General features: G+C 39.1%; 1 protein-coding gene across 1 annotated transcript in view; it reads right to left on the bottom strand.

Annotated features, from left to right (window-relative positions):
* Window positions 1–13,151, bottom strand: part of WDR11 (WD repeat domain 11) — a gene marked incomplete at its 5' end in the record, with an annotated part of 90,301 nt that overhangs the window by 49,750 nt on the left and 27,400 nt on the right. Inside the window, 5 exons of the mRNA XM_006025133.2 lie at window positions 546–719; window positions 2,243–2,346; window positions 2,935–3,130; window positions 5,360–5,471; window positions 8,275–8,440. Of these exons, the coding sequence (XP_006025195.1) occupies window positions 546–719; window positions 2,243–2,346; window positions 2,935–3,130; window positions 5,360–5,471; window positions 8,275–8,440 (752 nt within the window). The remainder of the gene's footprint in view (window positions 1–545; window positions 720–2,242; window positions 2,347–2,934; window positions 3,131–5,359; window positions 5,472–8,274; window positions 8,441–13,151) is intronic.

Below are 13,151 nucleotides of genomic sequence, written 5' to 3'. Positions count from 1 at the left end.
CTGCTGAGGGCACTGGGGGTTACCATGAGCATAAGGACTTGCCAACATGGAGTCAGTTAAAGAATCAAGACTTAAATGGAACAACTCAATACATACAGCAAGGGTAAACATAATCAGGGCCAATTACTACTGTACCTATACACTTTTGTTTAAGAGTGCCATAGTTCTAAATGAGCATTTCTTTCAGGACTTAGATCAGCATTTTAATAAGTCCTTCGGGACAAGTGACACAAGAAGTAAATAAGAGTATCTGGAATGGAAAGAGATTAGGTTTGGGGAAGATGTTCCACCAGCAGAGGGCAGCATGGAAATGGTGATACTAGGAAAGAAAGGCACAAATACAGCTGTGTACAAGATGGGCAGGATAGCAAGCCAACAAAAAGCACTATACACACACAAAGGAGAAAGTAATAGAATTTACAAAATATTTCAGAGACCAAACAACAAGCCTCTCTTTTGGACTGGATAACCAGTATTCATTAGTACAAAATGTCAAGTAACATTTTCAGAGCAATCAGTAATATATTAAAAAAAAATCCACTTACCAACAGCTAGGAGTGCTTGATACTGCTTTAGGTTTTTTGTTGTAAGAGGTGGACACATACGGATAGCAAACTGAGGCAGGGGAAGCCCTGAAAGCAGCCCCGTCAGCAGAAATTTCAGATGAACTTCTTGCAATAAAGAATTTTTTAACTGTTCTTCAGCCACTGTGCCTTGTCCTGCTTTATGTTAAAAAAAATTCAAGTTTCTATGGGTATGACCTTTTTAATACCAGACACAAGAGTTATAAATAAGTATTATCAACAATCTGTGTAATACATGATGCAAAGTAACACTTAACGAGACACCCTCTATTATTGGAAAAAAAAAAAGAGGACAAGTACCATATTTACTCAATCTAGGAGGAGGGTTTTTCCCCTAGGCAATATGGGAGAAAAAGCCCTTTGTCCTGGACCTGAGTACAAGCTTGGGAGGTAAGTGGCTGCTGCAGCTCTGGCTCCAGCCTCAGCCCAGGCTTGGGGTCGGAGTTAGAGTCACTATCCTGGCCCAGCTGTGTAATACGAATACATACAAAAAATGTAGGTAAAAGATAATCAGGTCCTAAGTGTCCATTCTTATGGCTAGAAATCGTATATTCTTTAAACCAGTGGTGCTCATATTTTTTGCCCAGTGGGCCAGATGGGTAGTGCCAGGTCCACCCGTGGTCCCGATCCAGAGCACAGAGTGGGAGTGGCAAGCCCCATCCAGCTGTGCAGAGGGGACTGGTGGGCAGCCAGACCCCAAATCAGCCTGTCAGAGGAAGGGGCATGGCTCAGCCCCACAGAAGGGAAAGGAGCTTGACCCAGCCCCAACCTGGCCCCACAAGGTGAGAGGATGTGGCCCAGCCCTGATCCAGCTGCAGGGAGAAGGATGGGGTGTGGCTGCCATGTGGGGTTCAGGAATTTGGCAGGGGGAAGGGTGATCATATTAATGGCCACCCTTCCCCCAACATTAAACTTCTCAACTGTGGGGTCCCAGTAGGTCAGATGTGATGACTCTGCGGGCCACATCTGGCCTGTGGGCCAGAGACTGAGTACCCTTGCTTTAAACCAGTGTTTTTCACACTTTTCAGATGAAAGGCACCCTTCACTGGACTCAAGGCACCCCTTCATAACTTCTGTGAACTGAGTGGCACCATTTTCAAGAAATAATTTATAAACTTCAGTGCTTACCCGCTTGCAGAGAAGAGGGGGATCATTCAGAAAGGGACAAGCCTGAATCTGTGATTATCTACTTAGCTTACCTGCTTATCTCTTTACATCTAGCTTATCTTGCAGCACCCTTCCAAGGATCTTGCAACAGCCAGGCTGAGAACCACTGCTTTAAACAGTGGGAAATTAGAGATGAAACTGCAGAATGACTCTTCACGTGGTGGGAGCATGTCTGCACTGCGTATGAATAGGCTAGTGTCAAGGACACACTTAAAACTCAATGATCCCTAGAGCTACATCCATTATTTCGTTAAATATGCTCACACTACCAAAAAAAGAGAAGTGCTGCTTTATTCCATTAAAGGAAGCATTTTCTTTTTAGAATTCATTTGAGTTCCAAACAAAAGTTCTGCACCATAAAAGCCCTAGAAAAGTGGGTAATGTCTTTAATGAGTTCTGAAACTATTTATGATTAGTGGAGTGTGTGTCATTATTATAAGATTTTCTAATAGTTTTAAACATCTAACTCTACCAATAGTGGTTACTCTTACCTATCATGTTATCTAGTGAAAGGTCTGGAAGTTTGTTCTGGAATGCTCCTACAGGGATTCCACAGAAAGAGGCTGGCGAATACAAAGGTGATACACTTGAATTGCTGTAAAAGATGAGAAAAGAAGACTGGAATGTAAAATGGTATTACTGTATCCCTGACAATGTCAAATGTGTTTTTTTCCCAGAATTGTTCTCCCATTATTCCTGCTACTTTCTATTTTCAGGAACTTCTGTGGAGATTTTCATATACAGCCTTACAAATATGAAGTAACTGTCTAAGTATCAGGTAATTAATTCTGCACAATTCTCATCTTTTTTATGTGCATTTAGTATAAAAATATAAGTGATAGTGCTAACAGTAGGAAGGAGAGAAGGTAGTTAAAAGGAAAATGTTTCCTTAAAATTTAAATGTTGGTTCCTTCCATATTGTAGGATGCCAGCCAGTTCACAAGCCAATTATTCCTAAAGCAAAAGGAATGAGTAAAATTGTCTCTTCTATAACACAAATGAGTTTTAAAACCCTGTGCGTAGTACAATTGTTTTTATCCTCTTTATAGGAACATGCTTACCATATTTTCTATAGCACATCAAATTCTGTTATTTTTGAGATATAATTTAGTGTTGTTACTTAAATGCCTCTCATAAATAGAATAAAAAATATAATTAAAAAATGGAAACTTAATACAGTTACCTGACACGTAAGCTTCTGCCAGAAATGGTAGACTTCAGTTCCCATATCATTACCCTGCCATCACTGACAATGAGAGCTGCAGAGTTTTCATTCACTGGGCAACAAACCATGCTGAATGGGCGAACTGTCTTTGTTACCCTAATTGCATCACACTGACTTCGTAAATCATAGATCAGCTCCTGAACCGGATCTGGATCTGTAATTTCACCAATGAGAAAATATAGGACAGAATTTAGAAATTATTACTGGAGCCTGACACGAGGAAGTAGAAAATACAAATGACTTTTTTTTTTTTGGTTAGAATACTTTTTTTTTTGTTTTTTTGATACAGTCTCCCACAACACTGATACAGTCTCCCACCTTGTTCTCGCAGGCAAGCTAAGGAAGTATGGGCTGGATGAATGGACTATAAGGTGGACAGAAAACTGGCTGGAGCATCAGACTCAGACGGTAGTAATCAATGACTTGATGTCTAGTTGGCAGCTGGTATCAAGTGGAGTGCCCCAGGGGTCAGTCCTGGGGCCAGTTTGTTCGATGTCTTCATCAGTGACCTGGAAGATGGCATAGAATGCACCCTCAGGAAGTCTATAGACGACATAGAGCTGGGGGGAGTAGTAGATACGCTGGAGGTTAGAGCTAGGATTCAGAGTGACCTAGACAAACTGGATGATTGGGCCAAAAGAAATTTCTTGAGGTTCAACAAGGACAAGTGCAAAGTCTTGCACTTAGGACAGAATAATCCCATGCACCGGTACAGGCTGGGTTGCTGACTGACTAGGGAGCAGCTCTGCAGAAAAGGACCTGAGAGTTACAGAGGACAATAAATAAGTTGAATATGAGCCAGCAGTGTGTCTTTGTTGCCAAAAAGGTTAATGACATACTGGACTGCACTGGTAAGTGTGTTGCCAGCAGGTCAAGGGAAGTGATTCTTCCCCTCTATGCAGCACTGGTGAGGCCACATGTGGAGTACTGTGTTCAGTTTTGGGCCCACCACTACAGAAACGATGTAGACAAATTGGAGAGAATCCAATGGAGGGCAACAAAAATGGTGAGGGGGCTGAGGGTCATGACTTATGAGCAAAGGCTGAAGAAGCTGGGTTTATTTAGTTTGGAGAAGGGAAAACAGAATGGATTTAGTAATAGCCTCCAACTACCTGAGGGGCTGGGGTTTGAAAGAAGATGGAGCTAGACTGGTCTCATCTGGTGGCAGATGACTGAATAAGGAGCAATGGTCTCAAGTTGCAGCAAGGGAAGTTTAGGTTAGATATTAGGAAAAATTCTCTCACGAGGAAGATAGTAAAACACTGGAACAGGTTACCCAGACAGGTGGTGGAAGCTCTATCCTTGGAGGTTTTCAAGACCTAGCTAGATAACGCTTTGGCTGGGATGATCTAGTTGGATACAGTCCTGCTGAGTAGGGGGTTGAACTAGATGACCCCCTGGGGTCCCTTCCAACCCTAATTTTTATGATTCTATGAATACACAAAATAGTTTGATGAAAACCAAAAGGAAATTAAAAATTAAACCATTTTAATTTAAAAATATACACTGGATAACTGTAAGAAGTTCAAACAGAGGTATCTGTAAAATGGGTTATTTTATTGGAATTGTGCAAATCTTAAAAAGGTCACAACATAAAGTTTCCCTTAAGACAGGTATAAGAAGAAGCGATAACCTATTTTCCACCCAAGCTAAAATACTTCAACTTGTTTATCAAACTAAAATAAGGTAATGTGATATCAACATACTGTCAGAATTTCTCAGATTTTATAGTCCCACAGAAAGACTGAAAAGAGAAACACCATTTATTTTCACATGGGGCATTAAAATTAACAGAATTATGTTTGCATATAGCTACCAGTTAAATCTCTTATCCCTCATTTAATGCGATCAAAAACATTTTGCTTTTAGTAATATGCTGTTAAAAAATTAGATATGTTTAGTAACTCAGAAGTGAAAATTGGAGTCAATAAAATCATTCCAGTACTAACCACCATTCAGAGCAAATGACTTCCAAACACTTTTGTGAATGCATTTGTAAACAATACTTCAAAGACAAATTTGTGTTTTGCTTTGCCATTTATCTGAGTTTCTCTATGGATCCAATTGTTAAACTGATTTGTAATTTAAGATACTTTATTCAGCACTGAAAGGATTTGTAGAATATTCATGATCTTCTCTCATATTGAATACCAAGAGAATTTAGAATCAACATTGGGAAATAAAATGAAGATTCAATACTCAAAAGAGGAAGAGGCAAGAAATATAACGACCAAATATCACATAAAATATACTAAAAACCAGTTGTGAATATGTTTCTGAAGTTTAGACTTTGTATTTGAAAACCACAGGAAATCCAATCAGGGCTAGCAGTGTGAACTCACTAACCTCAAACTCCATTTTACCCATTTGTTGACAAGCTCACCTGGTTCCTCATTTGGAGAGCCAATTATACTGTTCAGTCTGCGAACTCTTAAAGTTATACATCCATTTTCATGTAGGCAAAACAAACCATCACGTTGAAAGCAGGGAATTACCTATATAAATAGATGCCAAAGCATTTGGATTAACACCAGATCATGTACTGTGCAATTCATATTAGTATGCTTATGGAACTGCATGGTCAATTGTTTTAAAGTAACTGAAGAACAGAAAACAAAGGGACTATTTAAGTCAATATCTAGTCACATTATCTGTGGCAGAACCAATACCCTTTAAGGAAATTCCAGCCTCTTGTGCACATACGCAGTGCAGCCCCATGCTATAAAAATTATTCAGCCCTTGACATTTATTTTCCTGAGTGGATTAAATCATAAAATAAATTGTATGAATACACACAATTTATTTTATTTGTTTATATATTTTTATTAGACACACACACGTACATATACATAAGCGTAAGCAAAATCTCAGTTCCTTACAACTCAGGAGATTACACGGTTTTATGCATAAATATGTAAATAACTGCTGGATATTCATGAAGATGTCTGCAAATCCCAAATATTTCATGCATTTTAGAACAAAAGTATGTATTGAAGACTGTGAAGAGTAATTGGGAAAGGCATTTGATAACATCTAATAACATTCAGCCCCTGAAATTAAGTCAGTCAGTGCCATGTTGCTCATAAGGTCTACATGAATCAATTTGAGAACTTCATCACTGATGACTTATGAAGTAAATTGGGATACTAAATTTACTGGTATTATTGATACTGGTTTCAGGAGGAAAGAGCATGCTTCTGAGGACTTCAATGGTTTCATTTGTTTTAAGGTAGCATTTCTTCAACATGCAGATAGATTTTTGAGCACACCTCTGTTGTAGCTTTGTACTTTGCTTTTTCTCTAATCACATGATCTCATTCACTTAGTTAGGACCCCAGACTTGACTTCACAACCTAATCAAGCAAAAGTAAATGCTCAAAAAAAAGTCCATGTCATATTTTGTGTAAAAACCTAAACAACCAGAAAATGAAATTTCCTTTCTCCGCAGGATTGTTTCCACACTGGTAAGTTTTATAACACAACAAACTAAGGTGGATTTGCAGAAGGATTCAGAGAGCTAAATTAAACAATGTTTGCTGCATCAGGGGCCAACTTTTTCCCTACCAAATTTCTTTCTATTCTACTCAAAATACAATCAGCCTGTAAGCCAGCTAATCGTCATTTGTTTTTTCTACTCCTCTCTTAACAGAAAGCACCCTGCCCCTACAATTAGAGAGCACCTGGTAAATAAAAAAATGTCATTCAAAATTTGGAATCTGTTAATGCACGATCAGAAAAAAGAGATGCAGTAAAATTAACTGTCTAATTCCCCTCTTGCCTACCTTTGTTCAGATTTAAGATAAACGCAGCAGTTTTCTCCGATTCCAAAGCTTTTAATTTTCCATGCCCTCCCACAAAAGTAAACTGAAAATGCAACTGTTGGATGATTAGCTTCTCTTCTATAAATACTTCTGCAACTTATCAGAATTCAAAATGACATCCTGATGAGATAAAATACCAATAAAAAAAGAAACTAAAAAGGAAAAAAAAATTAACATGGAGACTGCTCATGGAAGGAAGACTACTGACAAACTCTGCTTACCTTGCTGGAATGTTTGCGAAAATAACTGGAATATATACGCAAGATGCTAAAACGTGCAATTCCCCGAAATCATTCTATTTACATTATTTCTAATATAATACCAACTTCCACAAATATCAACTAATCATACAATGAGATTTAAAAAGCTTCCATTATAGCATGCAGGAAAAGCAGATGCAATGGAAGGCTAATAGGGTTCACTAGCCAGCTTCCAGTATTTCCACGTGCTCTGATAGTAACTTGCTGCAAGCTAAATGAAGTGATGAACTCCCCTTAACCTCACAGTGTTTAAATTCCCATCGTCACTCTTTTTAAACAAATTTAGGCCTCTAGGAAGCTGTGAGGAAAGCAAAAAAAAATCCCTGACATCATCAGTTTTGTCCTGAGGGGAAAAATTCTTCTAATCCTAAAGAGGGTGACTTGGTCATACTGACATTATCTTGGAAATCCAGTTTAAACTACATTTTCATAATTCAACAAGGAGAGCAGGGCAGTAATTGTAGCAGAATGGCTGATGCATGCCAGTATAGTTTATGTACAGCAGGAAGCAGAAGACGATCAACTGGCTCTTTCAAATGGACCAAAGGGGTACAGGAAGAAGCAGTGGCACCTCTTCTCCAAACCTATGAAGCATAATCTTTGCTGGCATTTAGGCATTGGGATGGGTGGATGGAGTAGTCCAGACTCATGTTCTCTTCCATGGTCTTCCCAGTCTATCTCCTGATAGCAACATCCATTCTTGCAGAGACACAGGAAGCAATTCTGAGAACATAATACTCGGCACTGTCACAGGATCCTGGGTTCAATTTCTCAGCACACAGTTCCCCTTTATAAAACTCAGCAATAAGAAGTATCCTAGGTTGAAACAACTAATTCTTACCCCCTCAGCAGGGAAAAAAAACCCATCTTGTTTCCCTAGACCTAGTAAAATAATTGACACACCTAATATTTAGATATACAGCTTTCATTAATTGTCAGTGGAATTTCTGAGAAACTAGTGCTCGTTCAGGACCTATCCTTTTCACACCCAAATTGGAATTTCTGATGAGTCTCAAAGACTAAAAATCCCAACACAGATTTGACACAAATGCAGTAAATGGAATTTTAAAGATACTTTTATTCATGTACTTGATATTTATAAAAATTCACTAGAAGACTGTCAATAGAATTTAAAAAAAGCAATCTTAAATATCCTGCCGTAAAAAAAAAAATATTCAATTAAATTAGCTTAGCAACAAAACACTTGGATAAATTACCTGTAGAAAAGGTATCCCTGTTCTTTCAATTGCTATCACACCCACTGTCTGGTTCACTTCCAGGTCAAGAATCAAAATTTCTCTGGGATAGAGTAGCAACATGTAGTTTCTTTTCGAAGGGAGGTATGACAACTGAAGGCAGTCATTCAGGGTTACGGACTCAGCACTGAAATATACCAAATACAAATCTACAAAGTATGCTGTTAGGTTATGCAGCAAGCAGGAGCAGTTTGGAATAAGTTTTAATACTATTGTGTTTCAAATTCATATATTATTAATAACGAAAAAAGTGATATTTGGCATATTACCATAATGGGCAATTGTCTAAGCACTACCCACTTCAAGAGTTAAAGATAGTTATAAAAATTCACTTAATCCATTACGAATCAAAATCATCCACTGATATTATAGGTGGTAGGACTTTTTTTAAATACATTTGCTTCTCTGGACTCACAAATTTAATGGTTTTACATGTCCGGTGCAAAGCAGTCCAACTGCAAAGTGTTGGCCATTGTAGCAGTTATTGGTATTCACGGAAAATTTACTTGGGCTATTTATTGGTGCTTGCATGTAACCATGCATAATTTTTTATTTTGCAATTAACTAAACTAGTCTTGTTGCCAAAAAGGTACATTCAAGCCAAGGGAAAAATAGAGAACATGCAAATGCTATTTCAGTATCCTACCAGCTACAACACTAAAATTTAAATGCATTTAAATTTGTGAGGAATTTTGAAGTAAAAGATACTCTTTAGTTTATACATTTAATCCAATAAACTGATCTGAATAGAAAATAACTATATAAAGTTTAAACTCCTAATACTCTTCAAAAGACCCATATAGTTCAATAACCAACTCCCACATCTCTTTTTGTTCCATTTTTTCCCCTTGCTTCACCCAGCCTAAATAGCTTGCTGTGACAAGCTAGAGGTTTTATTGTAAGATTTGTGTTTTAAATCTTGATACAGACATTCAAAAAAGCCCAAAGAGGAATCAATCTAGGTTACAGTTTTCTGTAAGCAGTGTAGTTTAGATTAGTAGTGAACAGAATGCACATTCACCCTTTGGAGGGGAGATCAAATATTACACCATGTTTTGCCATTTTTAAACCAGTTTAAACCAGCATGTTGAACTTCTGTTCTGCTGTGGGTATAAACCAGCTTTGTGCGCCAAACATATGCTCTGTTACAGGTATAGACCAGTTTCCGATCACTTATAGCGGTAAAAATATAATATCTGTACCTGACCTAAATGTGTTCATGTAATAATGTCATATGCCCGTTTCCCTGACTAGCCTGTATATGGGGAAAGAAGAGCCCCTGCTAGGTCCCAGAGCTGCAGCAAGAGACAAAATGGATCTTCAGGAATAAAGAAAATGAACAGATTTGTTGATATGTCAACAAGGTAGTATAGGAGGTGACGCTCGAAAACTCCAAGGAAGCTGAGAGATGAGCATCATAATGGACCAATGGAAGGAGAAGCCTGCAAAAACAGGAAATCCCCCTGGGAGCTGGAGAATCTAAAAAGAGTAAGAAACCAAGGAACATCCAAGGCCCTATGCTAAGCTAACCTGGAGTGGGGGGAGAGGGAGGGAAGCAGGGCATGTGCAGGGTTGCATGAGCTAAATTGAGTGCCTTTGTTGGGGGCACTGTCCTGTTGCCTTTACCCCCAATATCTGCTTTTATTGAAGAGGAACTGTCTGCATTATTGCTTGGGATTTTGGGATGCAGTTTTCTATCAAGAGGGCAAAGTCCCTTGTTTGAGAGTGAATGATATGGCAGCTCCCTGAGAAAGGAAGACCCTGGGAGACCAGGAAAGGTGAGAGACCCAAAGATAAAGGTCTTGGGGTCAGAAGGAGCTTGGGCTGCTCCCTACCCCCCACCAGCTTCGAGGATACAGAGAGATCAGACAAGACTAGAGGTCCCAAGCAGGCACTTTCATGGGATGGGAGGATCCAAGATACTAGCTTCTACATTCATAACCCTCTCATACACTCCTGTTCAGCCACACAAATCATCCTATGCCTGCAACAGTGTTCCTGATCTGAACTCTTCCCTCTCTTTCTCTTAGTGCCTGGAGGGAGCATAACCGAAAGACAAATGAAACTAATCCAAACAAATATCTATTACATCTATCCCATGCCCTCTGTCCAGTTAAATTGTTTTGTGGATGACATGTAGGAAGATGACTAGGATATATTTGGTACCAATTCATTAAATAGTGAAATTCAAGAATGGAATCAAAACAAAGAAAAAAAAGTGTCTGTTATTTTACCAGTAGTACTAAGTGCATGTGCATATATTGCAGCAGTCCATTTGCTTTCCTTCTGGACATTTCCAAATCAAGTGTTCCATTTGAAGCAGCACAAGTAAATCATGACAGAACATGAAAAGACAATATCATGCCTTTTAACTTGGTATCTAGATCACAATTTCTTTAAATGATTGCAAAATGAGATGCCATCAAACCTCCTATTTGGCTTGCAATTTCTACATCTTATTAAAATAAGTACAAATTTAAAATCTCTACTAAAGTTTGGCATTAAGCACCGAATGACAATATAGTCTGATTAGCTTGTTCCCACAATTACGAGCAGATTGAGAAGTATTTTTAGCATGTAAAAAGAAAAGGACAAAAAGAAAAAAAATAAGCTATGTGAAAGTAAAAAAACAGCCAATTCCTAGGGAAGTTCAAAATGCAACAATTTTAGACTTAAAGTATTTTACAGTTCCGATTGTTGTGGTATATGGTGCAATAAAATACTCTTACTAATACTTAAGTGTGGGATAAATACTTATATAATATAATAATATTTTTAAAAATCTCTACCCAGTTACTATTACTAAAGGATTTCTAGTTTTCCTCATTCCATAATCGACAGGAAATATCATCCCCTTTTCAGCTTTCATTACTGAACGAAGGCTTTTATGAATTAGGAGCGTCTTATGTCTTGGATTGAAAATGGTCAAATTAGACTCATGCTAATCTCCTTTAGTGAGCAGCTCAATTTCCAAAGATCACCCACTGAGAACACTACCATAACTATCCTTGTCATAACATGCCAAAAGAATGTGGCTGCTTCTCTGAGTGGATTAGAGAAAACTCTTATAGCTCTAATAGCCTTTCATGGTTTTAATGACAAGAATGAGCACCTGGCATCAAATAGGGAGCACAGGTATGATGTACCATTTATTCCTTTTCTTGCTGTTTTCTTGCGTTATGCTCTATTAACTTGAAGAGAGCTGCAATACTCCAACTTTGTTCATCATCAGATCTTCAGAAATAAATGGACACAGATTCACAATAAACCAGAGGTGGGGGAAAAACAGTTATAAATAACTGCTATACTTTAAAGTTTACTATTTCAGCATTAGAACAGGTAGAAATGGGTCTTAGATTGAATCTTTCCTGCTCAAAAAACAGTGCTGCCACACTCAAAGCTCCCCTGCAGATGTAGAACCCTATTTTCTGCCAGCAGTTGCATCACTAGTGTTAAGCATTGTAAGACTTCTGCTGCCAGCCAACAGCCACCAAAACAGGCACACAGGCACTTCTGTGCCATCTGCAACAGTCTCCATTCAGTATCTGACGCTTTCAGATGGTGAACTTTGCATTCTGGCAACAGAAATTCGGAGTGGAGCTACCACAAGTACATGGATGCGTATGCTTTCTCATAGCTTATTGTTGGCAGCAGTATCTACTGCCAGAACTTCTGCTGACAAGGAAGTATGGACAAGGCCCAATCAGCATTTATTACCTGAAATTTAGGACTATGGAAAATATTATCACTCAAAGGTTGAAGGACACCTCACTGTTAAAGGGTGCATCTCTAGGGAGGATACTGACAACAGGGTAGAATTAGAAAATTATCAGAAATTTAGAAAGCAGGTATGCATTATATGTACTTTCTCATCAAGTTCTATGAAGAAATATAGCTAAAGTCAGAATATTGTAATTATTAAAATTAAGAGATAATCAACAACTACAATGTACCGATTGCCCAGTAAATTCTAATAAGTAATTATTGTTTAGATGTTGAAACAGAGTAACTTTTCTTTTATAACACCGTACTTTGATAAAGGCAGTGGAAATCAATGTTCATTCTGTCTGTGATTTCTATGAAGTTCTGTTGGTTTGCTCATCTTGTAAACAAAAAGATTTGTTTCTATCACGAGCTAAAACTCAACTTAAAATCTGGAAGCTAATGTCAATCAATTTGACACCATAAGGATGAAGTTTTGCACACCAGATTCTGACTTGTTTCACCTTCTTATCCTATACTCTGCAGAATTCTGCTGCTTATTGCACTTGACACTGAAGACAACAAGTTGCACACCAGTAGGCTGAGTTCACTACATACGAGGTTCTTTGCATCTCTCTATTTTCCCTATAAAAGTGTCTTACATAGGGGTGCACCAATAAACATTTTTTGGGCTGATACCAATGGCCAATTATTAACCAGTCACATTGGCTGATACCGATCTGATTGCTAATATGCAGCCCGGCAGCCTGGAGAGCAGCGTTCGGCTGGTAAGTTGGGGGGAGGACAGATTGAGGCCCCCGCGGTGAGGGAGAGAGTGGGACTGGGGCAGGGCCAGGTGCTGCACAGCCAGGACTGGGCTGGGTGTGGACGGAGGCGCGGCTCATCTAGGGGCATGGGAGGGCGGCTCCTGCTGCTGCGCATATCCCCGGTGGAGGCATGGGGGTCACGTGCTCTCCAGATCTGTGCGTAGAGCAAGGGCAGGCTGCTGCCATACACTTGGGGCTGGAGGCTGCGCCAGACTCTTCCTGGCGTGGGAGGCTGGGCCCAGGCTGTGCTTGGGGCAGGCAGGGGTGGGGTGGGCAGTGGCGGTGCTGGAAGGGGAGTTATGGGGGGGA

This window comes from Alligator sinensis, unplaced genomic scaffold (genome assembly GCF_000455745.1).
Source record: "Alligator sinensis unplaced genomic scaffold, ASM45574v1 scaffold28_1, whole genome shotgun sequence".
Taxonomy (NCBI): Eukaryota; Metazoa; Chordata; order Crocodylia; family Alligatoridae; genus Alligator; species Alligator sinensis.
This window is presented reverse-complemented; position numbering and strand designations above follow the sequence as displayed.